General features: G+C 35.3%; 1 protein-coding gene across 6 annotated transcripts in view; it reads left to right on the top strand.

Moving 5' to 3' along the window:
- SMARCAD1 (SWI/SNF-related, matrix-associated actin-dependent regulator of chromatin, subfamily a, containing DEAD/H box 1) overlaps window positions 1–23,809 on the top strand; it is a 78,856-nt gene that overhangs the window by 24,057 nt on the left and 30,990 nt on the right. For 4 of the 6 annotated variants that reach the window (XM_019829235.2, XM_006930958.4, XM_019829232.3 and 1 more), the window contains exons 4-9: window positions 279–450; window positions 3,300–3,366; window positions 8,648–8,751; window positions 16,447–16,548; window positions 18,345–18,426; window positions 19,852–20,243. In XM_019829235.2, coding sequence (XP_019684794.1) covers window positions 279–450; window positions 3,300–3,366; window positions 8,648–8,751; window positions 16,447–16,548; window positions 18,345–18,426; window positions 19,852–20,243 — 919 coding nt within the window. Of the gene's footprint in view, window positions 1–278; window positions 451–3,299; window positions 3,367–8,647; window positions 8,752–16,446; window positions 16,549–18,344; window positions 18,427–19,851; window positions 20,244–20,334; window positions 20,934–23,809 lie in introns of those variants that run through there. The other 2 variants (XM_019829237.2, XM_019829238.3) reach the window with 2 other exon arrangements.

Genomic DNA, 23,809 nt, shown 5'->3' with positions numbered 1-23,809 from the left:
ATGTTTGTGTATCTTAAAATAAATACCAGGTATCTTATTGTTCTTTTCCATCCCAGCCCAGATAATATGAAGATCTTTACGAAGTATGCTGATTCTGGGAATGTAGGTTTATATATACGGTATAACCATACTGAAATGGAAAAATTTCTTTTAATCTTTGACAGGGATAGATTGCATTCTGATTGAAAAGAACTGTATTACATATATATGTATATGATTGTAATAAAATAACAATAATCCATTAAAATATTGTTTTTTTCCTCTGAAAATATTTTTAGTTCTGAGCCATCTGAAGATGAAGAGTCCCAGAGCCTTCCTACCATGGCAGGTAGACATAATGATGATATTTCAGAAATGGAAGACTTTTCGGAATTGGAAGACCTTAAAGATGCTAAACTTCAGACCTTGAAGGAACTTTTCCCACAAAGAAGTGACAGTGACTTACTTAAGGTTATACCATTTTATAGTAATTTGTTATTATAGCTATAATAATGTTCCATTTCTCTTGTAGCTAGTACTGTATTTAGAGGATAGTCTTTTTTTAAGATATGTTTGAGATAATTAATTTTTATTTTATGTAATAATAGAAGTAAATGCCAGAGATTTTCTTCTTGGGAGTCTTAACTTTTTAAATAAGTAAGGTTATTCGCCTATAAATGATACAATAAGTTGTGTTTCCCTTAATAGCTAACATAGCTTGTGAAATTTTGTTTTGAGTTTAAATGGTTCTAAAGTAGAGACTTCCCCATCTCCCACTAGAAACTATCAGAAATGACAGCAGGCTTTTTTTTTTTTTTTTTTTTTTGTCATCATAATGACAAAGGGTTGGCTATTGACATTTAGTGCCAAGGGGCCAGGAACACTAAACACCCTCTGTATGCAGGATGATCCTACATAACAAAAGAATTATCTCACCAATAGCACCCTTGCTGAGAAACATTGACCCACGTAGAAACAAAATACGTGACTATATTTGGATTATAATAGGCAGCTCATTACAAGGGCACATAAAAATTGATTATCAATTAAATTTCAGGTAGAGAATAAATCTCGGAAGATTACTAGTAAATCGTTTATTCCTAGCTCTGTCACTTATTAGTTAAATGACCGTAAGGGGATCATTTAATTGCAAGTTTATATGTTTTTCACCTTTTTATCTGTCATCACCACTGTCTTCAGTCTGAACCTCAGGAGTTTCCATATCTGTATGGGCTAGGCAGGTAACTTTGAAGTGATAGACACCAGCATATTATAGAGTATTCACTCTTTCTCAAACGGGTAGGTACTCTCTAGCACCACCGTGATATGGCTGTGTGATATCAGTGATAGCCCATTTTTTATCAGGTATTCAGATTTTCCAAATAAAGTCACAATGCTGGATTTTTTTTTTATTGTTGATCAATTTAATAGCATTCTTGGGATATAATTTAAGTGTCATAAAGATCACCTATTTAAAGTGTGTCATTTAGTGGTTTTTAGTGTACCTGCAAAGTTGTGCAATTGTCACTGTAATCTAATTTTAGAACATTTATATTTCTAAAAAGAAACTCTGTAGTCCTTAACAATCACTCCCCACTTTCCTCCTCCAGCTCCAGGCAACCACTAATCTCTGTCTTTAGGTTTGCATATTCTTCACATCTTATATAAATGGGATTATATAATATGTGATCTTTTGCCACTGGCACCTTTTATTTAGCATAAGGGTTTGGGATTCATCCGTGTTCTATCAGTAAATTGTTAACTTTTTATGGTAACAAATTTAAATAAAAACATAACAATACTGTTCAGGCCAAACAATGTGTCTGAACTGAAGGTGGTCCTGAGCCTCCTACTTTAAACTATAGAATAAATTATTACCGTTCTCTGTTACTTTTAACATGAATCTTTTTTTCCCTAAGTCATTTTGATACCCTCTTACTGTTAGCTAAATGAAACTTTAGTGGTATCTTGAGTTTGCACTTTGGGGTGTTATTTTTCTCCTGATGTGATTTGATTTTTTTTTTTTTTTTTTTTTTTTTTGGGAATAAGAAGACAATGCATGTAATGAGTAGTAGCTACAGAGGCTACTTACAATGTTGGAAAGAGCTTCTAACAGAATATACGTGATGGAGTATTAAATATTCAAAGGAACAAATCTCAATTTAAAAATATTTCTTAGCCTGATTGCTAATTGTTCATGTAGTTTAAGGGTATTTTTCTTCTGTAAGAATATTTATTTCTAATTTTATAATTACAGAGGGAGAATAGGATTGATACACAGAATTGTGTTCATGTTTCATTGCATGAATATTTGAAATTTAGGGAGTTTAGCATATTACTCCAAAGCAGAGCACTCTTGAAGTACTCTGTTTCAGCTGATCCCCATCATTTCAAGAGATTTAACATAACATTTATAGAGTGCTTTGCAGAGGCTCTTACACCCATATAAGGCAATTCAAGAAGTTGTAAAATATAAATTTAATCCTAAACTTGATATGCATGTGATTTGGTTATTTTGATAATTGGGGGGGGGGAGGTCGGGCTTATAGGATATTTAAGGATTCAAGATTAAGAAAACCAGTAGAAGAGAGTGCTCTTAATTGATTTTAGACTATTTAATTTAATATAAAAATAGCTTATTAAAAGATGTAAGATTTTTCATTTGTTTTATTTTATCTTTTCCAGTTTTTAAATAAAAGCATTTATTCAATAATTATAAAACAAGTAAGAAAGATCTGAATTACCACACCAAAATGCAAGATTTTTTTAAAACAAGTAACTCATTGGAAATTAGGGAAACTATAGCAAAAGGAAAATGTAGGATGTTTAATTCCTTATGAAATACAAAGTGTTATACAATAGTATAAAAATTATATATTGAGGATATTAATTATATAAATAGTATAGGACTATGTTCTTTAATAAATTCAGGTGATTCAGAAATAGAGGAAAAATCAAAAAGAACGCTTCATCCCACTCATCTTAAGAAATATTAGATGTTTTAAAAAGTGACTACAGAATTGTGGGTTATTTTTTCATAAAAAAGGAATAATACAGATGTCTACAAGTGTCCCTCTTCCTCACTACCTCTTCTCTCCCTCATTCTTTGCCTGGACATATAAGTAGGGAGTTTTTAAGGCTTCAACGTAGAACCTTGCAAGTAAAACACAAAAATAACGAAAGCTTGAATATACTGTATGTATTTCACCAACAGTGATAATACATCCAACAACGTTTTAAGAAATGCTTACATTGTACAGACTTTTGTGAAAGACTTCTTAAACTGTTCTTTTTCAAACAATGTTTTCTCGTTCTGTCAGTTGATTGAATCAACAAGCACTATGGATGGAGCAATTGCTGCTGCCTTGCTGATGTTTGGTGATGCAGGTATGCCTGGCTTAGTTTCCACCCATGTGTATTTATTAGCTTTATAGTAATAAATATCTTCACATTTTTAATACTGCTCTACAATTTACCAGGCACATTCATGAATTCTTACAGGATCCTTACGAGTTACTAATAGCTTCAGTTTTTTTAAATAAAGAAACTGAAGCTTAAGAAGGTTAAGTGACTTACCTGAGGTCATACAGCTATTTGGGAACCACATTTTCTAGGTTGATTTTTTTTTTTTTTTTTTTTTCCCTAGGGAGGGGGCAGGTTTTCATTGGTAATTTTGCTTGTTTTCTACAGATCAAATCTCGTAACAGTGAAGTTTTGGAAGGTATATTTTCTTTCTTTCTTAAGTGTCCTTTCTAATATGTATTGTGGTTTTATTTACAGGTCTACAAATCTGAGTCAGTAGGAACATAATGTCTTGTGGAAAGTCCTAGCTGGTAATCAGCATTCCTTCATTTAGTAAATATTTATGCTATGTTCCAGGCTTGGGATACAAAAATAAATGCATTTCAAGGAGCTTGCAATATAAAAGCACCTCCAATATTCTTTTGGCAAATACTGTATTTTTCCCCCTAACTTGTGTATACCAAACAAGTAAAAATAATCTATAATCCCAATACCAAAAAAGCATTTAAGTAATGAAGGCAAACCCACACTCCCATTGACCACCCTTGAATTTGCTTTGTATCATTTTCAGCTTTTCCCGTTTGTACCCACCACTACTGTACAACACACACACACACGCGTACACGTGCGTGTGTCCGTTAAACTAGGAAATGTAATAATAGTATCGGTTTGCATTAAAAAAAAATAATTTGATAATTTTTCATGGATAACTTGTCAGAACAATCAGATTTATCCATCTTTTAAATATGGCCCATAACATTCTTCTGTAACTGCCTGTATGATTGGTTTATTAATTATTTCTCTGTTAATTAGCATTTATATTTTTATTATTTTATTATAGTGCTAAAGTAAATAGTCTTATAAGGAAATATTTATGTTATTATTTCTATAGGCTAAATTTCAAACTGGGATGCTGAATCAAAGAATATACACATTTAAAAGTTTAATATGTACTTCCATGTTACTTTCTTGAAGGTTGTGCTAATTTATTTTTTCATTAACATTGTGTGAATAAGTGCCCATTCCCCTAAGTGGATCTTTTTGGCTTTTTAATATTTGTGAAACTTTCAAATATATATACAAAAATAGAAGATGGCATAGTGTGTTTCCATGGGGCTGTCATCCCTCTTCAGCAAGTAGATTTTCTTGGAGTGCATTCCAAAGATGATAGTTGTTTCCTCCATATGAAATATTTTAATTCTTTCATTTTCTTCAATGTGAGTAAGGGAATAGTATTGTGTTATGTGGGTGCTACCTGTGCAGAATGTTAAGATTCTTCCTTTTCTTCCACTTACTAGCTGTGTGACCTTGGGCGGTGTTGCCTAACTCTTCTGTGTCTCTGTTTCCTTATGAGCAAAATAGTGTAATAATAGTACCGGTGTCATAGGTTGTTGTGAAGAAATGATAATGTAAATTTCTTACTGTAGTGTGTGGCACATAAGTATATAGTAAGTGTTAGCAGTTGTTTGTTCCCAGGGGCCATCTGATAGAAAATGGTACATATAGGAGAAGGTTGATATCTCCCTCGTTAACTATAGCCCTAGCACTTACTGGAAAAATTCCTGAAAAATGGTAGACTCAATGAACATTTCTTGAGTTGCAAAATGTTTGGAAAATTTTACATATTCTTTCTTGTTCTTTTTTTTTTTTTTTTTAATTTTTTTTTTTCCAACGTTTATTTATTTTTGGGACAGAGAGAGACAGAGCATGAACGGGGGAGGGGCAGAGAGAGAGGGAGACACAGAATCGGAAACAGGCTCTAGGCTCTGAGCCATCAACCCAGAGCCTGACGCGGGGCTCGAACTCACGGACCGCGAGATCGTGACCTGGCTGAAGTCGGACGCTTAACCGACTGCGCCACCCAGGCGCCCCTATTCTTTCTTGTTCTTATAATACCTCAGTAGTCTGTAATCTTTCCAAATTTGTAGAAACATTTTATTCCATAATAGCGTCTTATCTTTTTTCTTTTGAGCAACTTTTATCATTCAACTTATTTATTAATTTAACAGATATTTGTTGCGCACCTACTGCTAGATGCCAGATGCTGTGTTAGGCATTGAGGATACGTATGGAAACAAAATGGACAAAATCTTTACCTTTATGAAGTATAATCCTCATTAAATGTGAACTTCCTTTGAGTTTTTTTCTTCTCATTCTTGCACTATACATTGATATTTTCTTTCTTAAAAAGTATTTTCAAGAGGAAAGTTATAAGGAAAGAATAAATCAGGGCCTTCTTGGTTTTGAAGTAAACTTCCATGCTTCATCGTAGAATGGAACGGACAGTCATATTGGCCATCTTCATCTTTAGTACATTACGCTTCTGAGGTGTATAGAATGGCAGCTTTGCCTCACCAACAGAAGATAGCCCTTCGATTTACGGTATCAACAGGAAACTGTTTTGGATGTATTAGGACAGTTTTCCCCAAAAAAGGCCTTTTTAAACACATGTGAGAGATTTTGGACAGTTCTGTGCCTCATGATAAAGGATGTTGGTTTTAGCACAAATTATAATCTTATAGGTAATAGCTCCCATATTAAACAGTAAGGGTACCTTTTATGCATTGCTTTCTGAAAGTTTTCATTTATGAACACTGGGTTACAAAAGTTTTTATCCTATTTTAAAAAGTAAAAATGTGAATTTATTGATGTTGTCCAGAATATATCTACCTGTTTTTTCTTCTCTGTGTTTATATAAAAATAAGCAAAACATTCTTAATGTGATTGTGATCCTATTATATTTGTTGCTTTGTAAGCTTTTCATTAATTAGAGACATCTTTCCATGTTTATTTTTAAAAAGTCTACCTAATTTATAACAGTGGCATTTATGGGTATATTCTAATTTGTTTAATATCTTGGGCATTTAGACAGTTTGGGAAAATTCTTGTGTGTATACTTGAGCACACATTTCCATCAGTTTGTGGAGTAAATTTCTAGAGAAGGAATTGTTGGACTAAAACATACGCATATCTAGAATTCTGAAGTGTGTTACTTAGATTGGAAAGGCTAGAACAATGCATAATGTTTAAAAGTGCCTTTTTGCCCGTGGACTGCTAGGGTCTATTTACTGTTTATTAACAGATACAAAATAATGGTATTTTTAAATTTTAGTTGTTTTTAATTATTAAGAAAATTGAACATCTTTTCATTTTTTTTCTGTTAAACTGCCAATATGTGTTCTTTTTTTATAGTTTCATGTTTTATTTTTCATTGTTAAATACTGAATTTAGATGAAATTTCTTTTCATGTGGGGTATAAGGAATAATTTTAACTGTTTATTGTTTTGTTTTGTTTTGTTTTTTCTGAAATTGATGGTGACTGCTCCCAATAAAAGATGAGACCTTATGAAACACAATTTGGAAGTGATATTTAGTATAGAATATTAACTTATTTTATTTAGATATATGCAAAAACTTTTTTTATTGAAGTATAGTTAACACACAGTGTTACATTAGTTTCAGGTGTACAACAAAGTGATTCGACAACTATATTCTATACTCACCACAAGCGAGTACATGTCACCACAGCACAGGGAATATAGTCAATAATAGTGTTGTATGGTGACAGATGGTAGCTGCACTTGGGGTGAGCATAGCATAACATATAGATAAACATAAAGTGTTTAATTACAGAGAAGATATAGATGTAGATAACAGTGTTGTGTACTGTTATGTAACATTTTTGTACTCAAATTTTATATTTGCATTTTCTCCCACATTTATTTGCAAATTTTTTGCCTGTAGCCTTTTTAACTATATGTAAATATTTGGTGTCATAATACTACTAACAAAAAGTAAAGCTGTATAAGCAGATATTTAAGATTGAAGGATCCGTTATTGACAAAACAAAGCTCTTAACTCTTTCAGGAAAGAAATATATCTAGGTGACCTGGCGTAAATCATCTGGTTTCATTGAAGCTTTTTTTTCAGACTTAGAATATGACTAACAGTGCTTACCCTACCCTACCCCAACAAATATAATTGTGATGATCCCTTTTCAAGGTGGATGCTGGGAATTACTTGGTTTTTGCAGACTGCACATTTACTCTATGAAATATAATTAGAAGACAAAAATTTAAGCATTCCCACTTACATGGAAATTATACTTTAAAATGTTGGTAACATTTACTTTTGTTATAACCATATTACAGAATTTTCAGACTTACAACTTAAAAGCTGTCATGTTTGTATTTAGTTTGAATATTGTGCTTCTACAAGTTTTATTTCTGACAGCATAATTAGGATACTGGTGTAATTAATACTGCACTTTTGTAAACTGTAACAGATGCCTTCATGTTAGCAGTATGTCTAAGGAATTGGCTCTCTGAAAGTAAAAGTATATAAGAAATAGATAAATGTCTTCAAACTACAAATATGTAATATAGCTTCCTTTTTTTTTTTTTTAAGATTTTATTTTTAAGTAATCTCTACACCCAACGTGGAGCTTGAACTCACAGCCCCGAGATCAAGAGTTACATGTTCTACCAACTGAGCCAGCCAGGCACCCCTGTAATATAGCTTCTTTAAGATCATGTAGTTTGAGTTTTTCTTTCAGTTATGACAGAATATGTAAATTTTCTATCACTGTTATAGTCTCTATGTTACACTCTTCGTTTCTAGGTTAAGAGCATTAATCGCTTGAGCTATCCATGTTTCACTTCCTCCTCATTTATTAAATGAGACTATTACCCACTTTGTAAGTTTATTGTGGAAAATAAATGAAACAACAGTTTATAAAAGCCCTTTGCAAAGCCTGGTACATAGTAAACTATTATTGGTATCAGTGATGCTATTCAATAAGCTAGACAGATAGGACTCAACTTTTTTTCACTGCTAAACACTCAGTCACTGAGGAGAACCCTTTCCTTTCAGTATTGCTCTGTAGAATGACCATTCAGTTTAGCGATGTTTGTTGTTACTAAATAATGTGATGGTTTACAAATAACATGATAAGAGTCTCTGTTTACTTTTCCTTTAATTCAGTTGACATTTATTGAGTATACATGAAATGTAGAAGAAATAACATTGGGCCTGATGTCAAGAGAACGATCTGCACGTGTTCATTATAATAACTTTTTTACCTTTGTTTTACATTAATGATTCTTACAATACTTGTGCAAACTTTGATCATTCATCTCTGTTTTAGAAGGTGGTGGACCTAGGAAAAGAAAATTATCTTCTTCTTCAGAGCCATATGAGGAAGATGAGTTTAATGATGATCAGTCTATAAAAAAGAAAAGACTGGATCACGTAAGTTACCTTTGAATTGAAATATCAAAATCAGCTGTTAGACACAGAATGTGTTGAATCTGTGGATATCAGATCTAAATACATCTAAATGAATTAGACTTCTCTCTTACAACCAAATCAAACTGGGTTTGCATTTCATTTAGGACTGTTTTGCTTTCTTTTTAATTCATCCAGTATTCATTACTTATCTCTGAGTTATAAAATTAATTATTGAAAATACTCTAAGGGTGCCTGGATGGCTCACTGGGTCCGACTTCAGCTTGGGTCATGATCTCGCAGTCTGTGAGTTCAAGCCCCGCGTTGGGCTCAGTGCTAACAGCTCAGAGCCTGGAGCCTGTTTCAGATTCTGTGTCTCCCTCCCTCTCTGCCCATCCCCCACTCACATTCTGTCTCTTGAAAATGAATAAATGTTAATTTTTTTTTTTTTTTTAATATTCTAGTGGCATGGTAAAGTAACTTTGGGGAGAAATATACTGTTGTGTTTTGTTTCCAAATATTTATTTTGTGAGAGAAAGAGAGTGTGAGCACGGGAGGGGTGGGGGCGGGGGGGGGGGTAGAGAATCCTAAGCAGGCTCTGCTGTTAGTGCAGAGCCTGACATGGTGCTTGAACTCACAAGCCCTGTGATCATGACCTGAGCCAAAACCAAGAGTTGGACTCTTAACCAACTGAGCCTCCCAGGCACTCTGAAAATAGACTTTTAATATATGGTTGAACCAGCACCATTTCCTCCTCCCCAGTGTGACAACTAATTATAATTCTTCCAGATGACCTCTTTGATAACTTAAAACTGCTTATCTAAAAATAATTATGGTTATGCTTTTATTGGGTTACTCTATATTTTTCCATTAACTTTTGCTTTAAGAATAGAACTACTGAGGCCTCCCAGTGAAACCAGACATAGTCCTCCCTGTCTGCATTCAAGACAACACAGTTTCTTTTTGGTAATCAAAGTCCGTCACCCCCGACCAGTATAGTAACTTGTTTTATTTTATCTTTTTACCTGTGACTTAATGGTATAAGAAGCCCAAAGTAGCAAGGTAGCAATCTCTACCCTAATTTAATGGGATAATTGTTATGTCCCTCCACGGAAGCATTCTTTTCTTGCGAACTAATACTGATGGGAAGTTAAAAATTCTGTGATTGGGTTTTACGTATGGGGAGTAGCTATAGTATAAGAGACTAGGCCTACATTTTAGTTTACAAATCTATATATAACAGTTATGGGGGAAACAGCATCAAATTGATTGGTGATTCAGAGCATTTATTTTGCTTGTACATCCTGTTGAACAACACATCAGTCTTAGGTGTTCTCTATAAGTTCACGCTCTATAAGCGATACCACTGTTCCGTGGTAGGTTTTGAGGCATGTGGTGAAATCACTAGACAAATTCATTGATGCACTTTTCTTAGTGACCTGGTCAGGAACACTGTGGTATCATTAGTGTACTGTGTGAATTAGGTTTTTTTTTTTTTTTTAAAGTTTTTTTTTTAATGTTTATTTTTGAGAGAAAGAGACAGAGCATGAGCGGGGGAGGAATAGAGAGAGAGGGAGACAGAGTCCGAAGTGAGCTCCAGGCTCCGAGCTGTCAGCATAGAGCCTAACTCAGAGCTTGAACTCTTGAACTGCGAGATCATGACCTGAGCCAAAGTCAGACACTTAACCAGCTGAGCTACCCAGGCGCCCCTCAGTTAGGTTTTCTATATATATATGTATATGTTAGTTGCTTATGGGTTCCATAACACAGCAGCACAAACTGGGTGGCTTAACCAACTGAAATGTATTGTCTCACAGTTCTGGAAGCTAGTGTGTCAGAAGGGTTGATTTTCTTCTGAAGGCTTTCCATTTCTTTTTGTTCCTGATGGTATGCTGGAACTTTGCCATTCCTTGGCTTGTAGATCCTTGCCTTCATTGTCACATTGCATGTTCTTTGTTGACATGTCTATCTGTAAATTTCCCCTTTTTTGTAAGGATACCAGTTGGTAGATAGGGTTCACCCTAATTTTAACTTCATTATGTCAGTAAAGACCCTATCTCCAAATAAACACATCCTGAGGTGCTAGGGTGTTATTTATCACATGAATTTTGGAGGGACACAGTTCAACCCACAACTGGTATTGCCAGAAGCAGGTAGATAGGAAAGGCATCTTAGAGTAGATTTCTGTTACTGTCCTTTCCATGATGAAAGGGGTCCAGTGTAATCAACTTGCCTCCAGACAATTGACTGACTCTCCCAAAGAATGGTGCTATTGTCGGAACTCCTTGTTGGCCTGTGCTCTTGGCAGGTTAAATATTTGTTGGTAACAGTAATCAGATAAATCTTGGTGTGGGACCATCTTGTTGATCTGTATACACAGCCTCTATTCCTGTTTCCATGGCCATTTGTTTATAGACCCAGTGATCAAGCATTCAAGTGGCTGTGTTGTTATTGGTGTTCACAAAATAGATCATGTTGTCTTCCTCATTACTCAAAATTTCCTCTATAGTAGATGCACTTTGACGAACATTCCTAAGGAAAACTGTTGCTCTTGCATTCTGTTCTCAGAAAAACCCCTGAGAAGTTCAACGGTGCACCTCTTTCCCAGACTTCTGGTCACCAGTCTTCTATTCTTATTCTCTTCCTTAGCTCCTGTCCATCATATATCATAGCTCTCTACCCCTGGCCACCTCTTTTTATACAAAGTGGATGGTAAGATGTACTGCCCAAACCTTTCTTAAATGAGGCTAAATCATTTAACCTCAGTTGTTTGTTTACTTCACTTTGGGCTTCTTCTAATAGTAGGTGAACTCTTTGAAAACCAAGTTCAAGATTTCCCCTCACTTTATCTGATTGTAAAGAATTCCCCAAATGCCATAAATCCTGTTTGAAGGAGGGGCAGAGTAAAGCAGAAGTAGGTACCGTGGGAGCCTGGGACAGCTGCAGAGGCAGCTTATCTGTTCCTCCTGAGCCTGCTCAAGTTCAGTTTCAAATCTCCCATTTTCACTTAATGATGGGTTGCTGCTCTTCATACTCAGTTTTAAGGTTGGTGGGTCAGATAACCAGATCACATAACAACTCGAGTCTCATGGTCACTTGATGTGCCATGATCAACCATTCTGTTCCTATCAGGACTCCCTTTCAAGCCAACGATTTTTTCACAAAAAGACATCAGTCCCTTCTGCTTTTATTAAATCTTTTTTTTTTTAAATGCTTATTTATTTATTTGAGAGAGAGACAGGCAGACAGGCAGCATGAGCAGGGGAGGGACAGAGACAAAGGGAGACACAGAATCCGAAACAGGCTTCAGGCTCTGAGGTGTCAGCACAGAGCCAGACATGGGCTTGAACTCACAAACCATGACATCATGACCTGAGGTGAAGTCGGACGCTTAACTGAGACACCCACGTGCCCCAAGTCCCTTCTGCTTTTAAAATGTGAATTTGTTCCAGTGCAGTAAATACGTTAAACAGCAATTTTAGTATAACCTAAATTTTATGTTATTTATGTGCAGTGTTGTTCATGAGAAGTACTAGGTGAACACAGAACACTGCACCCAGCTGCACTGAGCCACATAGATTACATAAAATGCACACACCCCAGACATGTACTGGCTGCCTCATTTCACCATGCTTATTTTCCCACAAGGCTGTGTTTTGCTATTCTTTCACATTGGTGAACTTTTCTATTGGAAAAACACCCATTCAACATCCCAAACATATTAAGCGATTTCATTAAAAAATATCAGGTAGTACATATAAGAAGGTTTAAGTATTGAGGAAAAGCTTGAAATAAATGTTTGGGAAGGAATGAGAACATGTGCTGTATCCTGAGCCACAGGCATAAAGGAATCCACATTGTGGAGCATCAGAGACAGTGCCCCAAAATAATATGGTTGGACTGTCATCAAATATTGGGAAGTCATAAAGAAAGGCGTAAGGAAATAGAAGAAAAGGAAAGATTGTTGAGCATCTGAATTAAAGACAAAAGTGAAAAAAGTCAGGAACAACCTTTTCCGTATAGATCTTTTTTTTTAAGAAAATAAGTGTGTACTGCGGAAGTAGCTTCTTTTGGTGCCCGTAGTGGTTGCTTTAGTAGCTGCAGATAGTGCTACAAATTCCTAAGCCATCGGGTGTCACACAAAGCCATGAGTGCAGATGGGAAAGATGCAAAAGAATTTTTCAGCTGTGATACAGAAGTAAACCGAAGAAAGCAACTATACATTGAATTAAACCCAAATTTCATGAAACAGATATTTGTTATGAATGCATGCCTCACAGATCCCAAATCTGAAAAACGGAAAACAGGAATTAAGATTTTGAAACATAGCATTACTGTGATATTCACTACTAGTGCCAGGTAGAGACTCGGAGCTGAAACCAGCAGTAGTTTATCACTGACCAAACTACGCTATGCCTTTTAAAAGAAGTAAGTCAGCCTTAGAGTTCACTACTGGTACAGGGAAAATGGGTGGAGTGCCCAAATCTGCAGTGATACTTTTACTTAATTCTCTGTTGTAAGAGGATTTTTGCAAAAACAAAAACGAAAAGACTTAAAACCTCTTCTAATGCATCAAGCCTCTCTCTCTACAAAAACTGAACTCAGCCCCGTTTTTTTCCTTCTTTTTCCTCAAAAAACCACCTGAGATAGCCTTGTGGTAAATTTATGATTACAGCATTTATGGCTTATTGTTTAAAGTGGGCATTTAAGACACTTATTGCTGTTATTGAAAGAATGCCGATTTGGTTATAGAATTTTGGAATAGATTTAACATCAGAATTTCATTAGTACCATTGTAAAAACCTGGAGTGATAAGAGCATTTGTATTATGTGTGGTGGAAAACTCTCCTTACCTTGATTTGCAATTTTGAAAGATTTGATTCTTACAGAGAAATTTTTAAAACTCAGAAAAAGGTGTGTTGATTGAGGAAAGAAGGTTGGATTTGAGGAAGTAAAAAGTGGAGATGTTGAAGAGATAGGGTCCCGCTGATGATCTAGCCACAGAACTCTTGTAGTAATTTGCTCCTGATAGCCATGTGGATACAGAAGGTAATCATGATAATGATGGTGAAGACTAAAAGGCTACACCATGACAGCTTAACACATCAGGTTGTCAGATGCTTTAAGTGTTACTGAAAACAGTTGTGCTGGTTTGAAGATACTGGTTTTAGTACTGAATACAGTTAAGAGTCCTAGCATCCAGTTGCATTTAGAACCTTACAGACGGCATCAGTATGAGAGGAGGAGGCTAGCAAAGGAGCAGAAATGTATTTATTTTATAATTTATCATTTATATTTTCAGCCAGTATAGCAGAGATAACACAAGGACAGTGAGCCATGCTGTTCCATAGCTGGCGTTAAGAAATTTGTTCATTTTCAGATAACCTTTTTTCTACCGCTTCACAGTAACTCACAAGCAGTCCTTCCAGTGCTAATACTCCCAGGCAAGCTTCAGTTTACATTTATTGTGGTATTTATGCATTTCTTAGCCATTTAATGTGTGTGAAATTGTGCTATCCTGTTTCAAGGATCCTTCCTCTTTTTTTTAATGTGTCACTGATGAAGCTTTTGAATGTTGTGCCTCTAACACGATTTTTCTGAAACACTAATTTTTTATTTTCCTGATTTTGCACAGTGCAGTAATTTTGGAAATGGCATATATTATATTGATTTTCTTGTGATTGGGGCTTTTAGAGACTTCATACAGCATCCTTATTAGCCACAGATTCTTTGAGAATCATTGCATCTACTTGGTCATGACGCCCAAGTGACAGAGCACCTTGTAGTGTATCCTGGGCCTCCTACAGAACCTTCTCAATCTTGGCCTCATTCATAACTGACAGTGTTAAGGGAGCTAGTTCATAAACAGATTAAGCAAAGAGGCCGATCCCGACCGATTGTTCTGCTCCTTTTTAGAGTTAGACAATATGTACCTTTTCTGTTTCCTTTTTTTTTTTTTTTCTGAACGGCATTTGCAGCATGCCCCAGATTAGACGCCCCCATAAAATTCATGAAAGTGGTGTGGTGGTTCCCAGAATTGGGGGGGAGGGGGCGGTTATTTCCTATTCTTTGGCCTGCGTGTGTCTTCCTGAGGTACCCATGCTTCCTGCTTACCAAGTCCAGTTAGTGATGTCTTCAGTGTAGGTGATTAAAGTGATATTCTGTGGACTGTGCAAAACCATCAGTCCTAGAGTACTATATTATGAAAGAGCAGGAGACCCCTGAAGACTGTGAAGGTATATCTATCCCTGACCCTTCCCAGATGAAAACAAATTGCTTTTGCTTGTCCTTTCTAATTGGGATGGGGCAGTGGGTGAAGAAGCATGATAGATTTTAACTGCATGGTTATACTGATTTGCTCCATTAAAAATACCATATCTGGTATAGTAACTGCTACAATTGGGGTTATCACCTCTATGTTTATGATAACTAAAATAATTCTCCAAAACCCATCACCCAGCTTTTGTATAGGCCAAGGAGCCACAGTACATTGGGATGGGATGGTGATACCAGTTTCTGCAGTTCCTTCAGTCACACGGTATTGCTGCTGTGGCTGATTCTACTTGTACTTCTCTTCTTCCTCTTTCTTCTTCTTCCATTTACCCCTCCTCAGTTTTAGGGACTTGAATTTGTCTCTTTCCTGCGAGAATAGCCCTTACTCTCTGGGCCAAGGAGCTAACATGAGATTACTGCCAGTCCTAAATATGCCTGTTCCAACTCTCTATTCTGGAACAGGAAAAATAACCACAGGATTAACTCATAACCCTACAGCCCATTGAGACAGATTTAGGCCCAAACTCTTTGTGTCACTGGTGTAACCACTGGACTACATAGGTATATGTCCCTGCCGTGTGGAACTTTGTCACATTTCTGTGTGCAGGAGAGGTATCACTCACAATTTTTAGTATTTGTACTTTGGGTAGTGAAAAAAAAACCCCAACAATTGTTGGATAAGGAAGGAGGTAAAAGAAAGCATGAGACTGTGTTTTTCTAGATCTTGTTTGTGTAGCATGTGGTACAGTTCTAAGCAGAGTTAGGTAAATGATTTTTGATTGACTAAAATATAAGACTTTTCCTACGCATGACCCCAAGAATCTTTTTTTTTTGCTTAAATGTGGAATTTTAACCATTTTTTTTTAAGTGAAGTTAAGTGACAAAAGAAGAAAGTGATTATATGAGTAACACTAATTATTCCCAGATTAATGTTTTGGTTTCACATAAGTTTCTATCATTGTGTTACTTTTATATTGTGGCTGAACAATTAATATTTGAGCCATTCTATAAATCAACACTGAAGTAAAAGTAACTTTTTTCTCTCAGTATTTGAAATTTGTAGGGAGGTATAAAATTGTGAGCATAGCTGAGATATTTGAGTCATTTTCTTTTACTTGCCATTAGGTTGGAGAGACTTCAGTATACCTGAATTATTTAGAGTAATTTGAGGAACATTCTAGTCTTTTAGCAGATTTATTTCAAGTACTGTATGAAGTGTGAGTTACTGGATATGCAGTCAGGGTCTTGCATTTTGTGATCTTAAAGCAGCAATATTCTTTACCCTTAAAGATATAAATTTGTCAGTTTTCACAAGAACAGAAAGAAACATTTTTGGATTCTTAACTGAATGTGGTAAGTTCCAAATCAAGTCAAAATATAAATGTAATTGTCTTAAGACTTAACGTTATAGGTGATCTCCTTAATTGTTTTTTTCTCCCCCATTAGGGAGAAGAATCAAATGAGTCTGCAGAATCTAGCAGTAATTGGGAAAAACAAGAAAGTATTGTATTGAAATTGCAAAAGGAATTTCCCAATTTTGATAAACAGGTGGGTAGTCATGAAAAGATTTAATCAGTGTGTATTAAATGTTTGAAACAAAATAGTGTTTGCGATCAGCTGTGTAAAATCTCAAGATGCATTTTACATTTTTCTAATTAAATACTCTTTTTTATCAGTATTATAAAATACTTTTATACTACTTGTTAATTCCTCACATTGTTAACTGTATCAGCATAACAGCCATAATAATAACAAACATAACTGTAACAGTTGTAACTCCTGTATAAAATGTGAATATTTAGAAAACCAAGTTAGCTGTTCGCTTTTTTCATATTCTTGTCCTTTAAATTTCTCATTAAGAATTTTAAAGGGGTGGCTGAGTGGCTCAGTCGGGTAAGCATGTGACTCTTAATCTCTGCTCAGGTCATGGTCTCACAGTTTGGTGAATTTGAGGCCCATGTCAGGCTCTGTCTGCACTGACAGTGTGGAGCCTGCTTGAGAGTGTCTCCCTCCCTCCCTCTCTGCCCATCCCCTGCTCGCTTGCTCTCTCTCTCTCTCTCTCTCTCTCTCTCTCTCTCTCTCTCTCAAAAAATAAACAAACAAACTTAAAAAAAAAAAAAAGAATTTTTTTTTTTTTAAAAGAACTTTATTTTATTTTTGAGACAGAGAGAGACAGAGCATGAACGGGGGAGGGTCAGACAGAGGGAGACACAGAATCTGAAACAGGCTCCAGGCTCCGAGCTGTCAGCACAGAGCCCAACGTGGGGCTCGAACTCACGGACCGCGAGATCATGACCTGAGCTGAAGTCGGCCGCTTAACCGACTGAGCCACCCAGGCGCCCCCCCAAAAAAAAAAAAAAAAAAAAAAAGAATTTTAAAGTGTCGGGGCATCTGGCTGGCTCAGTCAGAAGTAGGTCTGACTCCTGATCTCAGGGTCATAGATTTGAGCCTCACTCTTGGTGTAGAGATTACTAAAAAAATAAATAAATAAACTTAAAAAAAAAAAAAGAAATTTACTTATTTTGTTTTAATTTCTATTTTTTTTAGAGAAAGAGAGAGCACACATGTGTGAGTGGTGAGCCAGGGAGAGGGGCAGCGGGAAGGAAAGAGAGAATCTTAGGCATGCTCCACACTCGTTACAGAGCCCGATGCAGGGCTGTATCCCACCATCCTGGGATCGTGACCTGAGCCACAATCAAGAGTCAGTTGCTCAGCTCAACTGACTAAACTACTGAGGCACCCCACCCCCAGAAAAGAATTTTAAAGTGTAATATTACATCTTGGTACTTTAATATTCCATAAGCTTTGTTTTACTTGTTAAATAGTAAGAAGAATTTCAGAGCCAAGCATGCCACTGGTAAAAGTGCCTCTGTTTAATCACATAAATGTATGTGGAAGCACATTATTTGTTTAACATTTAGAATACATTTACACTTGCATTATTTTATTCAAGTATATGCGCAGGTAGTATTTTGATGAGCTAAACGCAAAATCTTGTTCTGTTTGTTCTTTACATGTGTTGAAACTATATGTTTTGAAGTTGGCAGTTTGTAAAAGCCTAACTGCATGTTAAAGTTTGAGCAGATATTTTTGATCCTCAAGTTTTCATAGCACTTCATAGGGAGAGGAGAAATGCAGAAAAAGTCAAACTGCTTTTCCTTTGAAGACTTACGTATTCACCCAAGTACATATGCACAGAAAGTATCTGTAAAGCAGCATGAAAACAGGTGTGAAATAACCAGATATGAATTTTTAAGTGATTGACTTATTTTTAGAAGAGTATACAAGTTCTACAAGTTGCTAATTTTAGATTTTTAACAAAAAGATCAATGACTTATTTCTAGGAACTAAGGGAAGTACTCAAGGAACATGAATGGATGTACACAGAAGCTTTAGAATCTTTAAAAGTGTTTGCAGAAGACCAAGGTAACTAGCTCCTTTGTCATAGAAAGCACATACTTCCCATTGTATTCTGTATTTTGGTATATAAGAAAATGGTAAACCCGTGAGCTAATAAGCAGTGAATGGGATTGCAAAAGATACTGGAAATAATGATGTAAAAATTTTTTAAATGAGTAGTTTCCATATGTTAATGGCACTATAAAATGAAATAGAAAATATTTTTTTCTGTTTAGCTAACTTTTTTTTTTAATAGGGCTACTTTTAAATTGCCATGTATTTTTGAGCATAAAGGAAACATCTTTTTAATATTTTAACATCTCTCAGGATGGATCGTATGATTGCTTGTGTTTTATAATCACTGAAATATAGGTGTCCTAGCCTGCCCTTACATGAATATCAAAAGTGCACCACTATCAGAAACCTAAAAGACAAATATCACTGGCATGGAAGAAAGTCCCTAAACCAGTATTGGAGCACTTTTAACTTTCAGAACCAAACAGTAGAGAAGTGGTGGAGAAGAGTTGAATGTTTATTCACATCCTTAAGCAATAATCAGTTAGATCAGCTCTTCGTAATTTCAAAGCCAGTTTAAAAAGGCCAGTACAGTGGCATTGGGGTTTTTTGTTTTCATTTTTTAATGAAGTCTTCTAAGAAATACCCTAGTATGGGTGCCCTTGATGGCACAGAGAATTGATAGTCTGCGGAAAGAAGGAAGCCACCAAATCACCAGTTCTGAGTCTGAAGAATGATTCAAAAGAGATAGATTGTGAATGTGGAGAATTTAAGGAATACTTTATCCAATTTATTTTTCCTTTTTTTTGACATATGCACCAGAATGAATGTATAATAATGTGTAAGTCTGAAAGTTCTTTGAGTCAGTAGAACAAACATCCTAAACAGTAAACTAATGTGTTATAGGCTAACTGGTAAGAGCTAACAGAACCTCTTCAATCACAGACATCTTAGAAATCTATGGAATAGGATGGATAAACCAGCGAAAAAGTAGCAGTGCCTTTCAGTAATGATATATTTAAATAGGTGGAGATGGCAATGGAAAATTAATATAATAGGAATGGTTTTAATTTAGGGTGTACATTGTTTTTGCTATACCCATCAGTGTTGGCATAGAGATGGGGCTGCTAAGTGACATTGGGGATATCTTGTGAATATGCAGCAGCCATTTATATTCTCAGGACCTTTGTTAGGAAATGGGGGTTTATATTCGGTTTTTTAAAACTTACCACCTATTTTTTTAAACTAATTATTTCAGCTCATTGTACGACTTCAGATTCTACTTCAGTATTTCTCTTTAAAATGTATCAAGATTTAATAAATTATAGTTGAATTCTGTATTCAAAATGATAATATCATGTTTAGATATTTTTTTATCTTACTTGAAGGCTTGTATTTATATCTTTCTAATTTAATTATTTTTGTCTACCTATATAGATATGCAGTATGCTTCACAAAGTGAATTTCCAAATGGAAAAGAAGCTTCTTCAAGAAGTCAGAATTATCCTAAAAATTCAGCTAAAACAAAACTGAAACAGAAATGTTCCATGAAACCACAAAATGGTTTTAATAAGAAACGTAAAAAAAATGTATTTAATCCTAAGAGAGTTATTGAAGACTCTGAATATGATTCGGGTTCTGATGTCGGCAGCTCACTAGATGAGGACTACAGTAGTGGTGAAGAAGTGATGGAGGATGGCTATAAGGGTAAAATTCTTCACTTTCTTCAAGATGCTTCAATTGGTGAACTAACTTTGATTCCTCAGTGTTCTCAGAAAAAGGCTCAGAAGATAACTGAACTCCGGCCCTTTAATAGTTGGGAAGCTCTGGTAAGGCTACATTACTTTTTTTTCCCCTGTCTGTGTGTATGTGTGTGTGTGTATATATACATGTGTGTGTGTGTGTTTAATTCACAGTACCGTTTATAGTCAAGGTGTCTTCAGCCCAGGGAAGCATAGATGGGTCGCCTCATCCTGTGTAGAGTCAAACATTACTTTCATTGTAAGCCAATAGTATTTCAAATAGTGTCATATGACCTAATTTTGAATGAATTAAGGGGTGATTTTCCTGAAAAAACCCAAGCTGATTGGCTGGGCATACTGTCACTCATTCTTTTGCATAGAAACTTGGTTCATTTCACTGCAGAAGAAGAAATTAGAGCTTACATTTAGGAAGGAGTCGTTTGCTAGCCTGTTCTGATCTGTTACTGCTGAGACTCCATGCAGAAAGCAAGAATGTGGCAGAAATTTTACTACAGCTACTTGAAGAGCAATAGCAACGTCCAGGGGAGCTCCATGATTCAAATACCAGCCTCAGTGTTTTATGCTTCACCTCAAAAGAAGCAATTGTTTATTTTCTTTTTCTTTTAAAAGTGACAGCTCAATCTCTAACATGTTTTTCTTGGTTAAACAACACGGCCATTTTATGGAGTGTAGCAGGCTGCAAGCGTTTTTTATTGGAAAGATAGTGTGTGAAGCCTAGAATTCAGGCGTTAGGTGAAGGGAAGGCATAAGCAACTGGTAAGTACACTTTGCATGATCATTTTATGGAATTTGATCTATAAACAAATGTTATCCAAAATACCTGTATTTTGAGTTTTGTAAGTGTCAGCAGCCAGCAAATCTTACTCATACAGAGGAATAGAAGAACTCTGTCTTTTAAATTTTGCCTTGACTTTTGTGAGAATGGGGGCTTTTATATCATGAATTGTATATATAGGCCCTGCTGTGAAAACACTGTGGATGGTTTTTTACAGCTTTAGAAGATCAGCTGCCTCTTGAAGCTTTATAAGTTTTAAGGAAGTTTCGTGCTCTATCTTTGGGAGGAAAGTTGCTTTTGTGATTAATTTTATACTTGTGACAAATCTGTAAGAGCTAAGTTCCCTTAGTGTCTTTAAAAGTGGCAGTGTGGGAGGGTCCCTGAACAGTGGTTCTAGAAAGCATTTTTTAAAAAGTTAAGATATTTGAAAAATAAAGAAACAATATTGCTAGTATTTCGTAGCTTAAAAAAATAAAATAAATAAAGCCACTCGTTTTGCCTGCAGCCTTTGCTTTTCCAGAGAACATCTGTCAAAGCAGGCCCTTTCAAAACTTGTTCGGCTTTGCCTGAGTGATTATTTGTTGAAGTATTTGCTGAAGGGCTTTCTTGTTCTTCTTTTCTTCCTTTTCTTCTTTCTTTTAATCTTTAATGGTCTCCTGTGTTATTGCAGAGTCAGCTGCTTGGGCTTGTTGGGATTCTAATTTATTTCATAAGGAATGCAATTATCTGCAACCAGTGTATTTAGTAACTGTAACTACTTGCCCAAATATCTTACAGTTAAAGTAAATTATACCGGACTTACATGTGCCAGATGCTTTCAAAAATATTCAAGTTAACATGTAGAAAGCATATTTCCCCCACTAATTAATCGGCATAGTTTAAATTAGTCTCAACATGAATTTTTTGTAGATTATGCATTACCTTTTTAAACCCCCTGTTGCATCTTGCCTCCTCTCTAGAAATTGAATGCAAAGACGGTATTTAGTTGCTAGCTATTTAGCTAAATGTTGGTTATTTTATGTGACAGTTACAAAGTAAACCTGCTATTTCAGCAAAAACAGGACTTTGCTGTCCTGAAAAACGTGGGTAAATGAAGAGTTTTTGGAAATGAACAGTTAACATTGGCACATCCATGTATATGAGCTTTGAATTTTAATTTGTGTGGAACTTTTAAGCTTCTACTTTCAGTCATTTTAGAATTTTGAATGTGATTGATTTAGGGAGCAATTTTGTATCTTAAAATCATCAGAGATAAAGTTAATATTACGTACACAGTACTAAAAAGTTGTATATATGATTTACTACTTTATAGCATGTGAACTCAACATTATTGTTGAAGCTATTTAGTCTTAAGGATTGGGGAATTTGTGAGAACTTTAAGAGTCATTAGTATTTCATTTAAAAAGGCAAACTGAGCCAACAAATCAAGTACACATATGTTTTAATTATCATTTTTGCTAAAACAAGTCTACAACATTGGTAGATTAAATGTAATCATTACTGTTTCATTGCCTTATTAGAAAAACAATTTGTGAAAATTAGGTTAGCAGTGCCTTTTAAAACAAAATGTGGAAAGTACATCATTATGACTTTCTTGTCAGAATTACACTTTTTAAACATTAAATGTAAGATATTTTAGTCACCCTTATTTTTACATGAGAATTTGTTTAACAAAATAAGTGCATTGTTTACAAGGGTGTTTATGTTCGCAGCTTTATGCCTGTTTTCTTTGAACCAAAATTTATTGTTTGCCAGATTTCTTCGTAATTTTTCTGTGTTTTTCTGCTTTAGTAAAGGATGTGTTTATTGTAAGAATAGACTTTGGAAATACAGCAAGCCAATGTCAGTTTAAAACATGCTGTTAATGTGGTAAAATTGATATTTTAATTGCCATATTTCACACATTTGATGGCATCGGTTCACCAACCACTTACTGTGTTTGTGTCTAGTCTTGTGCAGAGTATGGTGGGGACTGTTGTCTGTGATAATCTTATGCTGCGTCTTTTATACCTTAATCTGAATAGTAATGTGTGCTGACCAAAGGAAGATACCTGAGTAACTCATTCATGAATAACTCACCTTAAAACTTCATATATGCATCTGTTCTTCCTTAACATTTAGGTCAGTGTAGATGCAGTTTTCCTTGATCGCTAACCATGCAACCCAGGTTTTAGTTCATGCCAAAACACTTCATGCTCATTGTACTGTTCTCAACTGCTGGTAACTTGGACCACAGGTTTTCTTTTCTGCTTTGTTTTCCCAGTGGTTTTTGTAAAATGTCTGCTTAAGTTTGTCACTTAAAGCATGGTAATGCCTGTTCCTTCCTTCCTTATAGGGTCGTTTTCAATAAATTATGTTTAGGATGACTGTATTCCGGCTTTATTTTTATTTGCATAAGTTTGACAAACATTTATAAAATGTATTATAAATGCATTTTGAGTACTTTGTCAGCTGCTGCCAGGTATTTATAGCAGTGAATAAGATCAGGACTCTGTCCTCAAAAATGTTACTTCTTAGGTAGGGAGTTAAATCTGGCCTTAAACAATCCCTCCCTTCTTGTAGAAATTAAAAGATACTTGTATTGTAAGAGTGACACACTGTGGCAGGAGAGAGGTACTTCAGTATGTGGCTTTTTAAAAGAAAAAAGTCCCCGAAGTGATACTTGAGTCTTTTAATCAAAGAGGTGGTAATCAGGGCCATATTGAGGTTCTTTTTTTTTTTTTTTTTTTTTTTCCACATAATTATCCAGCAAGTAGGAATTGCTTTTCCCCCCTTTCTTCCACCTGAAAAAAATAGCTTTATCATATTTTTTGGAGGAATAATTTTTCTTTGTCTAAAACAATACCTGCAAGAACAA

The sequence above is a fragment of the Felis catus genome, chromosome B1 (assembly GCF_018350175.1).
Source record: "Felis catus isolate Fca126 chromosome B1, F.catus_Fca126_mat1.0, whole genome shotgun sequence".
NCBI classification, from domain to species: Eukaryota; Metazoa; Chordata; class Mammalia; order Carnivora; family Felidae; genus Felis; species Felis catus.
The sequence above is the reverse complement of the archived record's forward strand: the minus strand, read 5'-3'. Positions and strand labels throughout refer to the sequence as shown.